This window comes from Phytophthora infestans, genomic scaffold (assembly GCF_000142945.1).
Source record: "Phytophthora infestans T30-4 supercont1.49 genomic scaffold, whole genome shotgun sequence".
NCBI lineage: Eukaryota > Oomycota > Peronosporomycetes > Peronosporales > Peronosporaceae > Phytophthora > Phytophthora infestans.
In genome coordinates this window covers 274,401-286,940 of record NW_003303710.1, presented here as the reverse complement: position 1 = coordinate 286,940, position 12,540 = coordinate 274,401, and the positions used below count along the sequence as shown (strand labels likewise).

Below are 12,540 nucleotides of genomic sequence, written 5' to 3'. Positions count from 1 at the left end.
CTGCCGAGTGTTCGTTTCCACTTGGTTGAGGAACAGCGGCTTTTTCCAGTCGACTCAGGGCATCGTTATGTTTTTTAGCCTTTCGCTCCTTTTCTACAGCCTGATAATCTTTGGCCATAGTGAGGGCGACCTCATGTTGTCGATTGATCTCACGCCGCCACGCTAATGCGTCAGACTGCTTGCCGAGCCCTTGTTTGAGTGATGACGACATTGCCCGCAGCGTCGACTGAGCATCCCAACCGTGAACGAGGTAGAACGGCGTCTCCTTCCTCGTAGTGTCTTGAGAAGTATTAATAGCAAATACCAGCTTCTCCGCGATTTCGTCCCAATCTTGCTGTAGAGGGTCTTCCGCGTACACCCGTACGGATCCCATCACCGACTTCACCGAGCGTTCCTGCTGCCCATTAGCCTGTGGCCGATAGCTCAAAGTCGCTCGTGATCTTGACTGCATCATCTCTGCAAATGCTTGGAACACCTCGCTCATGAAGCGTGGGTCGCGGTCGTGCGTTATCAGTGATGGGGCTCCGAATCGTCGGTACACACATTCTTCGAACACTTGGGCAACACTCAGTGCAGTCGTATCTGACATAGCCTTGGCAATAACGAATCCCGTAAACGAGCACTGAAATAGGAGCAACGCCGAGTTGCCCCTGCGAGAATTCGGTAGTGGGATCACAAAATCCATCGAGACGATCTGGAAAATCGGCCAATACACAAAGTCTCTTGGCCTTGCCGGATGAACCCTCGCTACAAAGCTTCGAGTTCACCGACAGGCATAACACACTCAAACAAGCTTGACTTGACGCTTACCTTGAAGCCGGACGTCGCTCTGTGTGCTTGAGTGGAAATTCTGTTCTGTATTTAAGCTTACCCTTTCGGGTCTATTCCTAATAAGAAGTCCTAATCAAGCATACAAATATCAAGTGAACAATGATCCGTTATGAATTTTCGTGCACGCCAAGCGTCGTCTGCACCGTCACATGAGTATCTTTAACGGTCCGCGCCCTGTCCTAGACGGTGAACGTGCCTTCTAAGGGTCGCTGAGTCTTCCGCGAACTCATCCCAACCGCCACTGAGGGTTCGTACCGTAGAAGGTCCGCTGAATGCGAATCCGGCCAGTCCATTATTAATAATAAGGACAGCCTGGATTCAGTGACATATGGACCGTATCCAATATCCGTTGAGAGTTCGGAAGTGACGCCGTCGAGTCCCTTGCACCTTGGCGTCTCCGTACATCACATGACCGAGGGCTCGTCGCTTGAACATCTTGGGCGGTGTCACGTCTTTGTCGACGGGTGATAATCCGCAACTACGGAGAAATCACTACACCACAATCGTCAAGCTTGGAGCGTGAGTATCAAATGCGCTTATTAAAAATAGAATGCTAGATTGTTAATTCTGATCTGTGGTTAGCTCCGCCACCGGTTCCAGGAACTCCAGGAACACCTCGCATTTTCCTTTAATGAGGTGCGCTTGCATTAGGATGAGAAAGAGTGGCATGTAGACGACAACCCTACACTGTACTGCTTCCTCAAAGTTAAAGTGACACTTTTGAATTTGCTTAACATACATGTCTAACCTGTTTAAAAACATATCATTTTCACTTCATATCACCCGCTCAATATCATATTTTACGGTGCAAGGTCGTGGAAAATTTGTAACAAATTAAGAGCCTGTAGTATTTATGAGCTCGAGTCGGTACCCTTCGGCGATGTTCGGCGACAAGTTACCGTCACTCAAGGCTCAAGCGTCACTTCGGTCTCCTGTGACTCCCAAGCAAGACAATCGACAACCATCGCCGCATGGTTCTGGGTCCGGCACTCCGTCCACTCCGCGTCGTCAATCGTCGCAGCGGTTGATGTTCAAGTCATCATTGGTGGCTGAACAAGCGTTTGCGTCGAACAGCGATATTCTCGATATCACTCCGAGAAAATCGAAATGTTGTCGGGCGAAGATGAGCCATCGTCGTCGGCGGTTCCGTCTGCAGACGACTACGAGGAGAAGAAGTCCGAAGTAATCATCAACACGCCGCCACCCGTCTCAACATCTCCGACGCCAGCGTCGCCCCGTACTCCATTTTCTGGTGGGGCGTCGTCCGCACCTGCACACGCGGCTGTGGTCCCTGCAGATCGTCCTTGCGTTGGCAGCGAAGCGTCGTCGGCGGATCAAGTTCGGTTCTGCCATGTAGTAGTCATCGTGTCGACGTTCTCGCCTGGTTTCGACCCTCGCTAGACAAAGCCGTCGTCCCCAGTGCCGACTCACGGTATCCAGCCTGTCGTGCGGTCATCGGCAAAGATTCCGGCGTCGTCGACGCCAGTTGTCGCCCTCCGGTTTCACAAGCAAGCCTCTCGACGGTGCTAGATGCTAATTATCAGCGCTCGCGTATCTTCGCCAATCGGGGGCAACGCCGTCACTCCACGCAGCGTCGAGGGCATGATTGCGTTCGGCAACTCCAGCGACCCTATTCAACATATTCACGCGTACCTTCGACAGTTGCCGGATCAAGCTTGGTTCTTCGACAGTACGGTGACGGCTGACCGGCTAGAATTGGAACGCTTCGGTCATCCCTCTGGATGCTGAGCTGTGGCGCAGCTGTAGGGCGACGGCGCTTCACCTTCACCCATAAACACGACGTTCTATCCGTTCAATCATTCGGTGGGAATGCTCGTTCCGCATGGTTGGACCCGCTAAGCTGTCAGGCGACGGCGTAATCTGAGGCTGTCGCTGGATGGGATTAGGAGTGAGCGCATACTACCACCGTTCAAAGTCCTGCTCAATCCTCGCGAGCAGCGGCTCTAGATGATCTACCCTCGTCGTCGGTGGCTCCTACCTCTCGCGTAGCTTCACCGGCTTCGCATCTTGGCTTGTCAGCCTCTGGGGTCAAGTTATCTGCTGACGTCATCTGACCATCGCTGCTGCGTGAGATCCGTTCGACCAGAGGTCTCCTGCTGCTTTGCGCTACTCTCGACAATTCGTGGCGACTTCTGTAGGCAGTCGTCTTTCATCGTTTCTTGCGTACATGCATAAACGTAACGATGTTTTTTTGTTTTCTTCGTAGCTCGTGTAGTAGCTTCATTCGTCTGCCAATGTGACTGCACCGCCCCACATAAAGGTTAGCATCTTTACCGCAGTGGCTTTCTTCGTCTGTTGCCGAGGGTTGCGATGCCCCACGGTCAGTTCTTCTTCCGGACTAAACTTCGTCGGCGACTTGGTCTTCCATGGCGGTGCGCTCTCTCGCTGAGAATATCGCTCCCTCCAAATAAAATGTTGTATAGTCAAGTCAAGTGAAACTTCTCTGCAATCAGTCGCTTTCTGCTCTTTTGTGTTACTTCACACCCTCTCTCTAGCCCGCGATCACGTCATAACTTTCGCCGCGCCGCGGCTTTTGCGCAGATTCGGAAGTGATGTGGAGTAGGAATTCTTCGTGGATCATGTTCCATATTTGCGTATGGTACACACGTTGTTGAGGGGACAAGTTGCGTGGGTTATACTGCACAGCCCCGCGGAGAGGGGGGGGGGGCCGGCGAACATCGACCATACAATACTCGGGTCTCTGTCACGATGGAAGTGTTAGTCTCTACCAAAGCAGCAAGGAAAGGCACTATGTATGAAGTTTATTTCCAAGCAAGGATGTCGCAGCGACACCAACACGTGTGGCTTTATAAATCGAGTGTAGGATCGAGGGCATTTCCACCGAAGGCATTGCCCCGTAGTCAGTGAATTCATCACAACGAATTACGGGGAATTGCGTGATGATCTTCCTGGTAGCGAGGACGACTGAAGGTGCCATGGAATTGGCTGTGAGCGCGGCGATTCTCAGGCTTGCGTTCGTCCATTCAGCGCAGCCTCAGATTCTCCAATAAAACAAGGAGAAGGCAGCTTCATCGACCTGTATGGGGATAATTTTACCCCGATAAGCTCAGCTCGAAACAGCTCAGCTGGTTCCAGATGGACGCGATATTACTCCGTCACAACAGGCGAATTGGGAGTTTCACCACTCGAGGCAGCTCAGTGGAATATACAGAGGCACGAGAGTATTTTGTCCCCACGAACCAATTTTCAACGTGTCGAGAATGATCAGCTCGTGACAGCTCAGCCTGATCTTCACAGCATATCCAGTACGCATCACTATTTTTGTAAGTTGCAGGTGATATCACGGAATGCCGGAGGACCGCTCACGCGGGATCGGCTCAGGACCCAGCTACATGAGTATACTCAGTTCCGACAGAAGTGCTACATCAGTACACTATTGGCTCGTCAGTGGTTACTGTCCTGTCTAAACACGATGGCCAGAGAAGGTTTATGGCAAGCCCTTTTAGCATTTGGTGTAAGCAAGTCACGACCGTCTCCATCGACGGCAATTGTTGCGGGTCAAATTCAGTGTCAGCTCGATCGCAACAAACATGATGCATTCAGCGCGTTTTTGAGAAGATCCAATAGGCAGCTACCACTATTTGTGCGACTTTATCGAATCGAATGCAATGAAGATCCTAGACCGAACAAGGCGCTAGCAATTTCGGACCATTTACCAGGATAGAGCAGTGCTGGCAGTGGAAAGATACGACGTCTTTACAATAGGCATGTTTAAACAGTGTCTAAACTGTCCATTGTCTTTTGAAGGAACAAACAGACGTCTGTTCAAAAGATACCGTGTACCATTGACTACTGTCAGCGACGGAATAGTGGAATTCGCGTACAGACGCAAGTAAAAAATTCATAATGCTTCATCATGAGCAATTTGCCGATTAGTGGACTGTGCCCGATTAAGCATGATAATAAATTCAAGTCAAAACCCCACCCGCAGGTGTCCTGTAAAAAGGGGAATAAACGTTCGGTAAAAAATGTTCAAACAAACGGACGTTCTTTGAACAGACGTCTTTACCAGCACTGGATATACTGTAGTCGTTAGCATAACCGCGACGATTGGATATCGATTATCCGGCACGATGTAGCTTCGTCGTGGAGTCGCTCGCGTAAAGGTCAGCTCTCGCCACAGCCAAATCATTCCTCCGCAACAATTGCCCTGAATATGCTGGTAAAAGGTATCATAAAAGGGCAAAATGACGGAAGATATCCGATTCTGGATTTGGGGCTCTTGAGCCAGCTCGACGGTATCACTTGTAGCCCATTTGCTGTAGTTTCAAATGGCGACGAGGATCTCTCGGTCGATGCAAAGATCATTCGTGGCCTCTCTTACACCAGACACATACCATCTATCAATGACCATTCGATAGAATTCCCAATGTCGTGGTCGCGTACGATGGGGCAAGGACACTAGCTGCAAAAATTGTCGATGTCGAAGAAAAGGATCCCAGAGCGGCGAACATGTTGACAGGCGATGTAGCAGAGCTTTACGTAACATTTTTTTTGGGACTGGAGCTATTGGTCGGTGGAGGAACGTTTCTTCAGTTAGGAGTCCTGGTTATTGATCTTGCGTGCCCGCTTGGCTATACGAACTCTCCAGGATATTATTGGGTAGCTAGTGACGCGGTCAAACGTATTCACGCGTCTCGAGAAGCATTTTCGTTGCCGTTTGGCTCAAAAGCATGGTGCGAAGATCATAGATCGACTGAGCCAGACGGGGGTACACGGGGTTTTCAAAGCTAAGTTTTGGTGCGATCGGCTATGATCCGAGCATGGGGACCCAAGCCATGTAACAAGGACAAGTTTTCCTCATGGTTTCGTGTGGGAAAATCACTTGGTCTTCTGTGGAGTTTATTTAGGTGGGGTTCTCTGTTAAAAAGAAGGTCCTCTTCGCGAGGAGCAAGATTGGCGGGTGTGACGAATTTGGTATAAATTTGCGAGAGCGGATGAGCGCGGATTTTGCAGCTATGGTGTGGACATCAGTGTGGAGCTCGCCAGCAAACTACTCTTCTTAACACATTCGATTTTGGATAGATGACGCCACCGCGGTTGCTTGGAATAATTGCCGCGGAAGCAGACATCCGTTCGCCCAATTGCTACTGCGGCTGCCTTCTCTCTTCAAAGTCCGTTATAACTTCTACGCAGCGGCGGCACACATCTCTAGAGGCCAAAACAAGATGGAATATGATGTGGCAATCGAAGTCTATGGCTGATCTTTCTCAACGTGGTCAGAGGCGTATAAACCACAAGACTCGAGAAAACTCTCCTCGATCTGAAGACGCTACCCCAAGTCGGTGTTGTAGCATCTACCTCGCGCACGGCGTATTCAAAGGCTTGTCAGTAGTGGACGGATGGTGTCCGTATGATGAGATTGTGGGAAAGCTGTGTCCAATTCGCTGGTATCCCAAGTTTTGGGTGAAAGCCCACAATAGACTGAGATTCGACCTCAGTAGACACCACAAAATAGCCGCCAATATACACTTTCACACGTAGAAGGGCCAGTCCGCGTTTGCACGACGCCGAGCACGCTACTGCACAGCAAATCATGGCTTTTGTTTCCTGTGCGCAGCGAGTCTTCATTTGCCCAAGCTTCGCGCGGGTCTATGCTCCATGGACGCCATGGCATGGAGGCCTACCTAGCTTGCGCAAGCCGTACATCAACGGAGAAGAGAAAAATTGTCATTTTAAACGAATTAATTCAGTAAAACTGTGTCCTAGTAGCTAGCTTTTACATAGTCTTTGTGAGCTGAGAAAGCAGAGACGTCCTGGCTCGGTTGGCCATGCTGGCATTGAAGCCACCCTTGGCGAGCGTCTCAATCTGCAGCAGGATGGAGCTTGGCTTGTGCTGCTTGATATGCTGGGCGACCTTGTAAAGGTAGTGCGGCATGTATATACCGCAATCTACCGCATTAGACTAGCGGGGCTTGCAGGTGTAGGAAAACCCCCGGCTGCCTCGAATCTTCCACGGCTCGTGTGTAGAACCGCAAACCACCAGTCCAGACACGCGAAAATATAATCCTTGTCGTGACCATTGTGAAGCGAGTCGATATGATAATATATCGTTTTTGCGTCGCTGCCATTCTGGATAATTACAGCGCTCCAGTGGTCGTTAAACGTCACAGGCAGTAATACATATTTGTATCCACTCCCATCGAAATCACCTATTGTGTCGGGGGCGCTGGGCTACCGACCCGAGTGCTTGATGTAGGCGTAGTTAATGGCCGAAAATACAGCCGATCTTGCAGGTAACGTGAGTTCTTGTTCAGGTTTTGTGTAACGAGAGATTCAAGAGTCCACCACGGAGCTAGTAATCGGAGCTCCTCTCTTCACGATGGCGATATCATCAGCGAGGGGCGGAATCGAGATAGGCTCTGCGGACCTCCCTGTGGTGTGGGGGTAGATGCGTACGTGGGCAAGTAGGTTATTTCGTTGCCACAGGCTGTACGGGCCGGCACTCTGTTGCAGGGGTTGGGTGTCAGGTTCTCCAGTTGACTTTTCAATGCAAATTTGAGGCTTTTATCTCTTTTCTGATTCCGCTCTTGAGTCAATGGTAGCCACTGGTCCTGGAACCCTTAAGTCTGATTCCAAAATTGATGCATCGGATGAGAACAGTTGCAGCGGTTCACAATAATGAGACCAGGTCAAATAATTATGACCTGACAGCTCACAATAGAGTGACACGGCCAAATATTTATGACCCGACAGTTCACAATAAAGTGACACGGCCAAATAATTATGACCACAATGAATTAACGTGTTGATTTCAACGCGACAAGTGGCTATCTACGCTGCCATCACGCCTTCGGTGGTTGCGTTTTGTTTCTTGGCGATAGCCCAGAGATCTAAACAAAGGCGAATGACATCTCCCCGCTTTCTGACGACGTTCCTGTAAGCAATGAACGTCCCGGGTCGTTACTTTCCCCGAGTGCCTTCAAGATGAGGAAACTAAAACGACTGCGAGCTTTTACAGGTCTGCTGTTAAGTGGTCAGTGCGTCGGGCCCACCATGTTGGTATGCCCAGAGAGGGGTGGGTAGTGCGCATCGACTCCCCCGAGCGCTCCTGCTACTACTTTAAAAAGTTTTTGTCCTGTCCGCATATTGTTTGCGGGCTCAATTTAAAGATCGCCGGATTCGGCGCAACGCACAAGCTTGAGGTAGTTCGGATCAAGGCTTGGGCTCAACTAACCTTGCTTGGAGGTTACCGGCGCCACCCTTAACTACCCAATCGCCAATCGTGTAGCCTCCTTGGGGGTGTAATTCTATCGATCGCTAGAGAAATCTGAAGGCAAATAGAGTAGTCTTCCGATGTCGTCAGAAGTTTGTAACTGATCTCCCCGTCGTCGTCGGTGGGGTTATTTCTGTCGAGGTATCCGCTGCCAGCTTCTTGGTGAACGAGATCCCGACACTTTTCTTACTTTGTCATGTGCGTAGACTTCGTAGTCATCTTCATAGACTCCTCTAATGTCGAGCCCGAAAACTTCGTTTCCGACCTCCCTTACATTACGGTGGAAACTACACACTCATTAACTGAAGAAATAGCTCGTGAAAGTTTCTAGGCTTCCGTCCAGCAGCAATTTTTTTGAAATTTCATTCCACTCCAAAAAGATGGTTCCTGCTAAGCGTGTAGTGCATACCCAGAACTCCGAGGTACACAACAGCTTGAAGGGGTTCGGCAAGGTGCTGGATACGTTTTCGTGAGTTGCACATTACGTGGAAAAAGCACATCAGGTAATTTCTGCTCTCATACCCACTGATAGCAACTAGTCCATTAACCTGAGCCTTCACCGCGTCTCCCATCACAGCGTCGATACGCAGTCCTACACCCGACTGCTATTGAAAGCCCTAAAGATACTATCAACCGCCTCATTGTACTGAGGCTAAATTCACTGGCTCATAATAAACATACTGGCTTGGAGGTAGAATCTTCACCGGCCAGTAAAGCCACAGGAAATGTCTGGATACTCCAGGTCACTCAGTTTGAAGGTTGTATTCAGGTGAAAAATCAAGAAATTTTGCATGTATTTCAGCCTGGTGATACCCAACATCAAAGGTTCATCGTCCTCGCCATTCCCCACAAACGGGAATCCACTTTCGTTCTGTAAATTTTCCAAGACGAACGCCAACTCTGGGTCAATATCGGCGCTGATTGTTTTCGAAACGACCAGCTCGCGTGTCTTGAGTATCGAGTTCTTCAACCCGTGCAGCCATCGATTGTAACGAACCTTTCGCTGACCCTGTTCTCACTGAAAAATTGCTTAAGCAAGTAGAACTTATCCTACTGGTGTTTGACGAAGTTCAGCTCGATATGCAGTTCGGACGCTTGGTTCAGACGAGTTTGGGGGGGAGGGGTCGTTCAAACGTTTGGGTGGTGGTTCGGTAGCAGCGTATCTGACGCTTGAAGCTGACGTTCGGAATTAATCGCCAAACGGACAAAATCCGGCTCTAGCGGGATTTATATTTTTATATCCTTACATATCCGCTCTTTAGCAAGAATAAAAATTGTGCTTAGCTCCACACTTTTTTCCATGCAAAATGATTACCTTTTCTATCGATTTGGTGGTTAGCATTATTATGATCAATGGTTGCACTGAACTGTGGAGCGATAATTATGAGCGGGCTGTTCACATTTACTTGACAAAGTCAGGTAATTATGAGCGTTTCGCCCGTTTGTGCAGGTTCTGTGCGGAAAGTGCAGCCGTACGTAAAAGAGGTGAAATCCCACGTCCTTTCTCTCAGTGTTTGCGAGTCATCAGAAAAGTGTATGTCAGCGGCCAGTTCGAGGCATACGTGTTTGGTCGTGTCAAATTATGTCTACCGTTCTCCGAAAAGTGTATAGTGCCGGCTGGAAAAGCGTATGCTCTCGTACCAGACTCCAAGATTTTCACCGGCTATGACCCAGCAGTCAATTCGAGTCACGTCATCCTCCTGCGTTGCATACGGCATCTTACCAGTCCAGTGGTCAAGCAGCTGACGCTGACTCCCGAGCCTTTGCGACTTATATGTTGGTATCTCAATCCATGCATCCCTCGAGATTAGTTTTGGTGGGGCAGGCTAACTTCTTGGGTACTTTTTTTCTTTTTTTCGTAGATCGAAGTACCGGTATTCGCTTATTGGAGGAAAAAATCACGACTACTATACATACTCCTGCTTAAAGATACGCGTCTTTTAGACTCATCACAGGATAGCACGATTTCTCGGTGTGTCGTTATGGTGAGCATCGAGTTGTGCGGGCCAAGAACAATCCGGATGGTAGAGAGGAGGAGCACTTTCGCTTTTAATCCGGTGACCCGATACTATGCCCAGCTAAGGCAGCAAGGTGGATCTACAAAGCGGCTTTACAGCTGTGCATGCGGCAAGACCAACCTGCAATGAGCCCCAATACAACATTCAGTCGAAGCGTGTGGCTGATATACTAAAGCGAGCGGCTCGGACAGCAGGATATGACTCCACCCGATATCTGACGCACTCAGTGCAAATTGAAGTCGCAACAGCGCTGCCAAACGCTGGCGCGGGTGAATTGGCTTTGAAGGTGCTAGGACGGCGACTTTCCAACGCGTTCCAGATCTACTCAGCCCTGACACCAACCGGATCGAAGCACCTTGCGTCACACATGCTCAAAGACTCGCAGATTATAACGGAGCGAGATACTGCGGAGACCAAACCAGGCCGCTACTTGTCCTCTGAGTGTGGGGCTCGCCACTCTGCACCACATTGTCCGCCAACGAGTGTGACCCTGTACTTGGAAATGACCCGTTTTACAGACGTCGTTTGATCCGCGATCGGTTCATAAGTAGGCGAGGAAGCGATCTTTTCCGGATCCTAAGCGTTCATGCAGATAGGAAACCAACTGTGACCGCTCGGAGAGTAATGAAGTGTAGCCTAGCGGTAAGATTAGTTAGCCAGCAATCTCATACGGCAATTTGCCTGCAAGCTAAACAATCCCCGCCACTCCGCACCCTGATCGGGCTAACACGATGCATTATCCCCCAAAGAGTGTGATGCTTGGAAAAGTCGCATTTGGGGTACCGTGTCTGTCTGTCTGTCTGTCTGTCTGTCTGTCTGTCTGTCTCCAGCTGCATGAAAGATGTCGTAAATTTGCCAACGAGATATTATTTATTCGAATAATGCTTCTTTGCCATTATATGTTCTTAGCTATACGCCAACGGAAGCGGTATACAGTCGTGCACCTCCAATTCGACAGGGCGGACCATATCAACAGTGCCAGGGCATAAGTGCACAACGTAAAGCAAAAAACAAACGCAAATCCAGTGCACTGATATTTTTTTGTTAATTTAGTACAAAATTTACGCCAATCTTCTGCATAATCTTGGCGTCAGACGCGCGAATCGCGGGTGCGCAACAGCGCTTCCGGTCGCGATAGGCGTCCGGCAAGGCGGCAACTTCCGCGGACCGCTTAAGAATACTCTGGACGGTAGTGCGCTTTACTGCTCGGGGGATCTTAAAGCGCTCCGTTGCCCAACGAGCAAGTTCGGAGTGAGAGCATGCAGGATCTGACTTGTGCTTCTCGCACAAAGACTGCTTTTGTGGGACATGTAGGAGGAAGGGCGATGTCCCATTGTCTTTGGCGGTAAAAATCAAAGTGTGTGTTTGTAAGAAGACGTCCGATCCAAAATTTAAAATCAGATCGATGCGGCGAGTCATCCCTCGGCGAGGAGGGGGAAACCGTTGAGGTTAATTGCTAGGGTGGTGATGGGCAAAGGCAATTGCGCATCCGATTCGCGTAATCATAAAATATGGCAGGGTATCGACTGATACCGTTGTCGAATTGGAGGTGCACGACTGTATCGGCTTCTAAACCCCACATGTGGAACAGAATAGAGAATCACATTTGTGTCAACGGTAATCCTGTTGATCTTCTAAAATTTAGTATTGACGTCGAATTGGCAATTGCCTCCTAAGTACAGCGCGATTGTGAGAGGTTAAGTCAGAACAGAGTTTTTTTTATCTGAGATTCGTAACCCGGAGAAAGGGTTGATCTAAATTGAGTCAAACAAGGCTCTGTAGACATTTTTACAGCGCATTGTGTAAAACACCCGATTTTTTGGTACCTACAGGCATCTATTATAACATATATCGGAAATAACAAATAGTACATGGCGTTCAATTGTTATTGAACACCCACCGAAGCTAGATGGAGTGCTATATTTTATGGTGTTCTAGTACAACCACATTTTATTTGATGATGACAATAAGCACTTTCACCATTAATACCAGCAGGAATTGTTTTGCTACGAGCTAGACTTACTCTGCTTATCGATCAAGATCTCATCGAATGTGTTCTGTACCTCGCTAACACTTTCTCACAGCTACCCGTACTGTTGGCATCACTCTCTCCATCTTAGTTCTCCCATGGCGCACGGAGCTCGGGATCATAGACGTCATGCTTGCTGATAAACCGGTCATTCGAGCTATTTCGTTCTCCGCGGCGCTGTGATTTTCCGTGTATAGCTCCGCGACTGCGTTCTCCCATGGCTTAGTGGCACAGTCCATGCTATCGTGCTAACTTGTAGTGTCGCGGTTGGTCTTTCGTCAATGCAATCGCTAGTTACCGTAGTATCGTGCTGTGATACTCGGTGAGCTCCGGTTCTAACCTTATATCGTGTCCCAATACCCGGTGATATCCCGCTTATGGTCTCCCGCGGGCTCATGTTTGGT

The 12,540-nt window shown here is 49.2% G+C and overlaps 1 protein-coding gene across 1 annotated transcript; it reads left to right on the top strand.

The window, feature by feature from the left end:
- Window positions 1–1,684: 1,684 nt before the first annotated feature.
- PITG_16773 (uncharacterized protein) lies at window positions 1,685–2,580 on the top strand (the record flags this gene model as incomplete). The annotated part of the gene is made up of 3 exons (XM_002897059.1): window positions 1,685–1,854; window positions 1,890–2,174; window positions 2,376–2,580. 3 exons carry the CDS (start codon window positions 1,685–1,687, stop codon window positions 2,578–2,580), a joined length of 660 nt encoding a protein of 219 aa, XP_002897105.1.
- Window positions 2,581–12,540: the final 9,960 nt, after the last annotated feature.